Source organism: Schistocerca americana, chromosome 1, assembly GCF_021461395.2.
Source record: "Schistocerca americana isolate TAMUIC-IGC-003095 chromosome 1, iqSchAmer2.1, whole genome shotgun sequence".
NCBI classification, from domain to species: Eukaryota; Metazoa; Arthropoda; class Insecta; order Orthoptera; family Acrididae; genus Schistocerca; species Schistocerca americana.
Genome location: NC_060119.1, coordinates 242,178,403 through 242,186,670, shown reverse-complemented (window position 1 = coordinate 242,186,670; position 8,268 = coordinate 242,178,403). Strand labels below are relative to the sequence as shown.

Here is an 8,268-nt window from a genome sequence, read left to right as displayed (position 1 = left end):
TTATTACATTGTTGTTGAACCATGAATGTGTTTCAGCTGTTTCATATACCGCGCTCAGCAGGTAATACAGTTCTGTCATCGGTGGCTCTCCGAAGGATCTTAATAACTGAGAGAATGTCGCCTATTCCAGAGGCTTTGTTTCGACTTAGGTCTTTCGGTCCTTTGTCAAATTCTTTCTCGGTATCCTGTGTCCCATCTCATCTTCATTTACTTCCTATTCTCTTTTTATAATATTGTCGTCATATTCATTTCCCTTGGATGGTTCTTGTAAAAGTTTTCCGCATTTCAGTTTTCCATTTCTTGTTTGTAATTGGCCTTCCACATCGGTATTAACATTCGTGTAGCTGCATCTCCTCCTCCAAAGGTCTCTGTAATTTTCTTATGGGCAGTATCTACGAAGGTTGGAACTTAAATAGTGGCAATACTGCTGTGGAGACACTATGCAATGGAATCTATTATTGTCGCTGTAGCACACGTCGTTCACAGACCTACCTTACCTCCGAGCAAATGGACTCACCCGCCCCACGTCACCGGCGTGCGCACAATCGAGAGAAACAAGGTGACTTGTGAGAGAGCGGTCTAACGTAACGGTGTCAGTATGCTTTCCAAACAGGAACAACGGAATTGGATCAATATTGAATGTGCCAGAGGTCGTACAGCACGACAGTGTCATCAAGGTCTTCAAGAGGAGAGCGGGGAATCGGCATTGCTGTACAAAACAGTGGCACATTGGGTACAGGCCTTCAACGAAGGTCGGCAAACTGTGGCAGACAAGCATTGGGCAGGCCGTCCTACCTCTGAAGAAGAAATGCATGCTGTTTCCGCATTAGTGGACAGTGATCGACACCATACGATTCGCGAGTTCGCCCACGAAACCCGATTAGAGCGAACGACTGTGCTACGCATCCTGAAATAACGTCTGGGTATACGAAAAATTGCATCACGATTGGTTCCGCAAGAACTGACTGAAATGCAGAAATGGATGCGTTACGACGCTGCTCAGACGCACTTGGAGCGCTATGAGCGCGAAGGAGAGGCTTTCTTACGCCGTATCGTAACACTTGATGAGACATGGGCTACATCGTACGAGCCAAAACTGAAAGTCCAATCCAACGAATGGCGTCATTATGGATCACCGCGAAAGTCGAAAGTGCGTCAGAGACCCAGTACTGTGAAAGTTATGGTGATTCTCGTGTACGACTGTGACGGTGTTATCCTAATGCATTAAGTTCCTCCACGGCAGACCGTCAATGCACGGTATTACTGTTCGTTTTTGGAGCATCCCCTACGACAAGCTTTTTGAAAGAAGCGACGACGCTTTCTGCGCTAACCACCCATCATTTTGCACGACAATGCTCGGCCGCATACAGCGCAAGTTGTGGCTGCTCTGTTCGGTCGATGGGACTGGGACGTACTGTACCATTCACTATACTCCCCTGACTTCAGTCCTTGTATCCTCGATTTGATTCCGAGGAGGAAGGAACGATTTCGCGGCATTCGCTTCAGAACTGCCAAGAGATTCGACAGACAGTAGACCGCTCCATTCTTTTGCTTATGCCTGTTCCCGCAGTATTCGCAGGGTCGGCATGGCTACATCGGATTTGCATGGTTAATGGAAAGGGGTGGCCGGATGAATAGACCGCTCAATTCGCACCATCAAAAGAACAGGCTCTGCTAACCGTAAACTACGCCTTCCACATCGCTGGCAAAGTGTTCTACACAACGCTAGTGACTACTTTGAAGGACAGTAACAGGTGCAAACATGTAACTCTTTTATATCGGTTGTGAATAAATAGTTGCCACTATTTAAGTTCCAACCCTTGTATATTATCCCTAGTGACCCATGTAGCCATAGCTTTTTATTTATCCTGTAGTCATTTCACCTTCTCTCCCATGAGGCACCGCCTTATCGTAGCACTGTCCGTGTGGGCGGGAGAGTTTGTGTGCTCCAAGGAAGCTGAGAGCTATATCGGCGGTAGCGTAGCTACTGGCAGGTCCAACCTAGCCGGGCAGGTCTCAGCAGAGGAGCCAGACAAAGTGTGCCTCACAACGACCCGTCTTATATCCTATATCCTATATATACTATTCCCTACCCTCTCCTCAGTTACCATTCCTTCTCTTTCTCTAATTACCTTAACACACCACTGCCTTGTGGTTGGTCTCGGGAGGGATGAAGGCTAAGGGAGAAAACCCTGAAAGAAAATCTGGAGTGGGGCCCCAAAGGCGGTTGGAAGGCGTACTACATCCCCTTTCGGCAGCTCCTGCAACCGAAGTGATACCAGACGTATTGGCTTGCCTTTCCTCTGGATTGTATCATTTAGGTAGAGAGGGAGACCGTGATGATTGGGCAACTCATGTGTCTTCATATTTATTGCTCAGGCTTGTAGCATCCTGGAGAGGACACTTCAGCGGCGTCCAAGGACTTCGGCACACACGGGAAGAGGCAGTTACCGGTTATAAGCTCTGTCTGATTGGCGTAAGACTCGAGTGCCAGGGGCCACTTCCGACGGTGGGAGAGATCATTGCATCTCATTGGACAGCTACCGCCCGCCTCAAGCTGGGGAGCCCCCAGCCAATAACGTGCTGTCCCGCCACTATCCGCCTGCTTCACGGGGTGTGTGAAGCTTAGAAGTAATCTTCGACAAGCGGGCTGATATAGTACACCCACCAACAACAAAAATGAAATAATAAAGAAATCACTATTTCGTATTGCCACCTGGAATGTTAGGACCATGTGTCCAAAGTACATTGACGATGCCCAAGAGGTTGATTTCATCCGTAAGACTGCCGTAATTGACAGAGAGCTCCATCGTTTGAATGTTGACATCGCGGGACTGCAGGAGACGCGGCTTCCAGATGCGGGCTCTATCAGGGAGGATAATTACACATTCTTCTGGCAGGGGAAGTCTCAAGACGAGCCAAGACTTCATGGCGTAGGATTTGCTGTTAAAAACGCCCTCCTGGACTGTACTGTGCCACCATCCGGTGGAACAGAGCGAATTATTGATTTGAAAATATGCTCCTCAAGTGGCACTGTCAACATCCTAAATGTGTACGCTCCTACCTTATCATCCTGCATGGAAGAGAAGGATCTGTTTTATGATTTACTCAGTGACAGAATAGCCAAGGTACCTAGCACCGAGACACTGTATATTCTAGGGGACTTTAATGCTAGAGTTGGATCAGATAACGAAATATGGCCGAATTGCCTGGGACATCATGGGGTGAGAAAAATGAATGAAAATGGCCAGAGACTGCTTGAAGTTTGCTGCTTTTATGGACTCTGTATCACAAACACATATTTCCAGCTTAAGGGTCAGCACAAGGTGTCTTGGAGACACCCGCGCTCTCATCACTGGCATCAACTTGACTTAGTCATAGCTAGGCGTACTGGTCTCAGAAATGTGCTACTGACACGAAGTTATCATAGTGCTGATTGCAACACAGACCACGCCCTAGTGGCGTGCACATTGAGGCTCACTCCTAAGAAATGTCACCACGCTAAACCGAGAGGTCATCCCCGTATCAACACAGATCATGTTCATGACACACAAAGAAAGCAGGATTTTGCCAGTAATTTTGAAAGTGCTTTCCCAGGAAACGTGCAAGCAGAATGGAATGTTGATAAGAAATGGGCAAAACTCTCGGGTACAATCTACAACTCAGCAGTACTGGCCTATGGAATAAAAGGAAAAAGAAACAAGGACTGGTACGAGCAAAATTTGGAAGAAATGGAACCAGTCACTGAGGCTAAACGGAAAGCCCTGCTTGCTTACAAAAGAAACCCAAATGAAAGAACTCGAGATGACCTACGAAAAGCAAAGAACAGGGCACAGCAAACATCCAGGAGATGCGCAAATAACTACTGGCTGAATTTATGTGTAGGTATACAGAAAGCGGCCGACTCTGGGAATGCTAAGGCAATGTACGATGGTATTAAGAAAGCAATTGGACCAACTGTCAGGAAAACAGCTCCTCTGAAGTCCAAGACGGGTGAAGTCATTACTGATGAAGGCAAACAAATGGAACGCTGGGTTGAACACTACCTCGAGTTGTATGCAGTCGAGAATGAAGTTAGCAAGGATGCATGTGACGCCATCAAACAAATGCCAGTTATGGAAGAACTAGATGCAATGCCTACTATGGAAGAACTTAGTAGAGAAATAGATTCTCTTGCTAACGGAAAGGCCCCAGGTGAAGATGGGATCCCTGCAGAGGTTATTAAGTATAACAAGCCTGTTCTTCTCAAACATTTATATTCACTTATCACAACCAGCTGGGAAGAAGGTTATGTCCCGATGAGTATGCGGAATTCGAGGATAGTTACTCTATATAAACAGAAAGGGAACAGAAGTGACTGTAACAATTACCGAGGCATTTCATTACTAAGTGTTGCCGGGAAAGCTTGTGCAAGAGTCATCCTAATGCGATTACAGATCTTAGCTTCCAGAATCTACCCAGAATCTCAGTGTGGCTTCAGGCCCGGCCGATCAACCATAGATATTATCTTCTCCTTAAGACAGCTACAAGAGAAATGTCGTGAGCAGCAGAGGCCACTTTATATTGCTTTCATTGACCTTGTTAAAGCATTTGATTTACTGAGCAGAAATGGGCTTTTTAAACTGTTGCAGAAGATTGGATGCCCACCTAAACTACTGCAGATAATTGTCTCTTTCCATGAGCAACAATTTGCTTCAACGGTAAAACATCAGAAGCATTCCCTGTTAATAGCGGTGTGAAACAGGGGTGTGTGTTAGCTCCTACATTGTTTGGGATTTTCTTTTCCCTTCTGCTCAGATTTGCCTTTGAAGACTGTGAGGAGGGAGTGTATCTACATACGAGGTCTGATGGAAATCTTTTCAATATTGCTCGCCTCAAGGCCAAGACCAAAGTAAATACAGTCGTTATGTGCGGACGATGCAGCTCTAGTAGCGAACACAGAAGATGAGCTGCAGTATATAATCAACAAATTATCAAATTCCTGTGAAAAGTTTGGTCTACTCGTCAGCCTTCAAAAGACTAAGATCATGGCACAGAGCACTACCAACCTTCCATCCATTAGCATTGATGGCAATCCTCTCCAGATAGTTGATGACTTTACCTACTTGGGATCCACAATATGTAGCAACTTGTCCATTGACACTGAACTTACTAACAGAATCGCAAAGGCATCATCTGTCATGGCTAGATTGAAAAACAGAGTATGGAACAACGGACTGCTTACCACAAAAACTAAATTAAAAGTCTACAACGCTTGTGTTATAAGCACCCTTCTCTATAGCTGTGAGACATGGACAACTTTTTCTAGGCATGAATCTCGACTCAACAGCTTCCATCTCCGCTGTCTCCGGAAGATCCTTCAGATCTCTTGGAGAGAGAGAGAGTACCCTACACCGAAGTCTTTCATCGTGCAAGCACAACCAGCATCTTTGCACTTCTGAGTCATCGACGTCTAAGATGGTTGGGACATGTTAGGCGCATGGATCCTGAGCGGATACCGAAACAGCTGCTGTACGGCGAACTTCAGGAAGGTGTGAGGCCAGTGGGACGACCGCCTCTTCGTTTCAAGGATGTCTGCAAGAGAGACCTGACCAAGACCAGAATCAATCCAAGTCGCTGGGAAAGCATTGCAGATGACCGTATCAGGTGGCGAGTAACTGTGCGCAATGGCGTCAAGCTCTCAGAGGACGAACGCACACAGGAACAAATCAGGAAGAGGACAAAGCGAAGAGACAGAGCGGCTTCTGTTCGAAGTCCTTCAAATTTCACATGTCCAAACTGCAGTAGGGACTGCCACTCTCGAGTGGGACTTTTTAGCCACAGCAGACGCTGCAGACTCTGAACCAAGCATGCTACACCATCATCCCTCAAGGACGGACGGATGCCATACAAGTCATTTCACCTTAGCTGTATTGCGTTTTCCCTGGTTCATTTGTCAGATCTTTTTTTCTCTCCATTCGACGTTTAAATTCAGTACCTTGTGTGTCATACAAGGATATAAACTGGGCCTTGTCTTTTTGCCATTTAATCCTCTGCTGTCCTCACGATCCTTACTCCTGCTTCAGGCAATCTTCCTTTGAAAGTAGTAACAACGTTTAGTTATTTATTTCTTACCTTTTTGCAATCCTGCAAGAACAATAAATAAATAAGTGAAAGAAGTATTTAAATTCCATCTCCCTCTCCCACTCTCGTGTTTGGAAGGCATAGAAAATCGTTATTTAAATTTTTGCACTAAACTGATCTCTTGATCCTTAAACAATCGAGCTCCAATTCCATTAACGATTCCTATACTGTGTCCATAAAATTATGTTAAAATTTGCACCCTTTTTGGTACCACACGAGACTAGCATTCGCTACAAATAATTTAGGCAGCATACGGGACATAGAAATGAGATTATCTGGGACGAAGTTCAAATTCAGCTACCTGAGAATACCATTCTATTGTCCCAGCCACCTCAGTGGGTCGTTATTTGTATGTAAAATACAAAAAGTGAAGATGGGTGCACCGAATAATCCAAATACATCTTCGAGGGCAGATTCCTCTTCTAGACCTACTGCTCTAGGCTTCTCAGTTAATAGCGCCTATCGCTGGACTGTCTCGAGACCTATCCAGTGTGGCCCAAACAGCAATCTCGCCCCTCCAGCCCGTACGACCAAGTCTGCTCCGTGTTGACTGTTCGATGCTCTCCCATATTTTACCCTCCGTACCGTCACCGATTCCGCCGCGCCATCCTCGTTGAGCCCCGGCATAGCAGCCGAACTCCCGCCTTCAATCTGCTTCATCACAAAACTTTTCGCCCGTTTCCGGAAAGGAGGAACCACGGCAGTTTCGCAGTGAGCCCGGAGCCATTCTCGCCATTCCATCACCCACCCTTTCCCCTCTCCGTCGCACAGGGCGCCCCCCCCCCCTCTCCCTGCGCTACCTACGCGGCACGCCTGTCTCCGCGTTCTTTCTTCCATTTCGTTTTTCCCCGGCAATTCTTCCACGTTCGTCAGGCAGCAGCCCGGCCCCGCTATCGCCCCTCGCTCCTTGTCCGTCTCGCTGCAGAACCGCCCCCTCTGCTGCTGCTGCTGCTGCTGCTGCCGCTGCTGCCACGGCCTTGCCGCCGCCGCCGCCGCCGCCGCTCCACGCCCACCAACATAGACACAAATCAGTTTGGTTTATCTGGCGTCGCGAGTGGCTGCGGGCCATCGCACAAATCTCCATGTTTATTTGCGCCGCGGCGGGCCGGCCCGCGCACATCACTCTGCCCGCCTCTTCTCTCCTCTCCTCCCGCCACCGCCGCCGCCGACGCCGCTCAGCCCTCTTCTCGCAAGACGACACTCACTGCTCGGCCCGGGGTACGCGCGGCGCGCACTCATTTTCATAATTCGGCCGTCTGTATTCTCTCTGGTCAGGGAGCGCGCCGCCCGCCCTCCGGGGAGGAGTTAGGGGTGCGAAGGGGGCGGGGGAGGGGGATGGGGCGCGCGTCGTGGGAGGAGGGTGGCGGAAGGAGTTGGGGAGAATCGAACAACAGCGCAAACAAAACAGGGTAGTCCCCGGGGATTCCCCTCCCCCTTCCCCAGCGGGTGGGGAGTACGAGAGGTGGAGACCCGGGTGGGTGGTGAGCTCCACCCCAAAAGGGGAGCCAGACGGCGGAGCGGGTAGACGCAAGACCGATGGCGCGACCGGCGCCAAATTGAAAGTGGCGCCCAGGCGCTGGACTCGCGTGGCGGCACTCACTTGGCGTGCCGACGACCCCGCCAAACGGACCCGAGCTGCCCGACTCGCCTGCCGACTGACTGACACTACTGCTCTGCCCTCCGACTCAGCTTGGAGGACGAACAACTGGAACGGATGAAACATCCTCTGTTTTCTTGCCGAGTCAGATCTAAGTACGAGGGATAATCAATAAGGAATGCAACACACAGTTTTCCTCGGTCAAATTAGGTTGAAAAAACTTGAAATTTGTTTTCGCCATCGTGAAATATTCCTGCTTCAGCACCTACAGATTCATGAACTTCCGACAAGTGAGGGTGCTGCATGTAGCCTTTGAAATGGCAGGTGCGTTCCAAAAAGAGAGCTGTCATTGTACATCTTTTGGCTTAAAACCAAAGCATCGCAGATATTCGTAGGCGCTTGCCGAATGTCTACAGATGGCTTGCAGTCAACAAAGGCACGTTGAGTCCTTGGGCGAGGACTGTGTCACCATCGTAACAAGGTCCAGAAAACCTCCTGCGTGCCGGCTAGTCGCACATAGCTGTGACTGGTGCAGTGTTGGAACGTGC

The 8,268-nt window shown here is 48.6% G+C and overlaps 1 protein-coding gene across 1 annotated transcript; it reads left to right on the top strand.

Moving 5' to 3' along the window:
• The first annotated feature begins 2,732 nt into the window (after nt 1-2,732).
• LOC124622995 lies at nt 2,733-7,841 on the top strand. The gene is made up of 3 exons (XM_047148818.1): nt 2,733-4,302; nt 7,049-7,177; nt 7,399-7,841. The coding sequence occupies exons 1-3, from the start codon at nt 2,733-2,735 to the stop codon at nt 7,839-7,841; spliced, it is 2,142 nt and encodes a 713-aa protein (XP_047004774.1).
• The last annotated feature ends 427 nt before the right edge of the window (nt 7,842-8,268 follow it).

Coding starts and splice junctions, on each gene's coding strand:
- LOC124622995 (XM_047148818.1), top strand. CDS start 2,733: ATGTGTCCAAAGTACATTGACGATGCCCAAGAGGTTGATTTCATCCGT. Junction 4,303..7,048: donor AGAAGGTTATGTCCCGATGA/GTATGCGGAATT, acceptor GTCTCGCTGCAG/AACCGCCCCCTCTGCTGCTG. Junction 7,178..7,398: donor TGGTTTATCTGGCGTCGCGA/GTGGCTGCGGGC, acceptor CTCTCTGGTCAG/GGAGCGCGCCGCCCGCCCTC.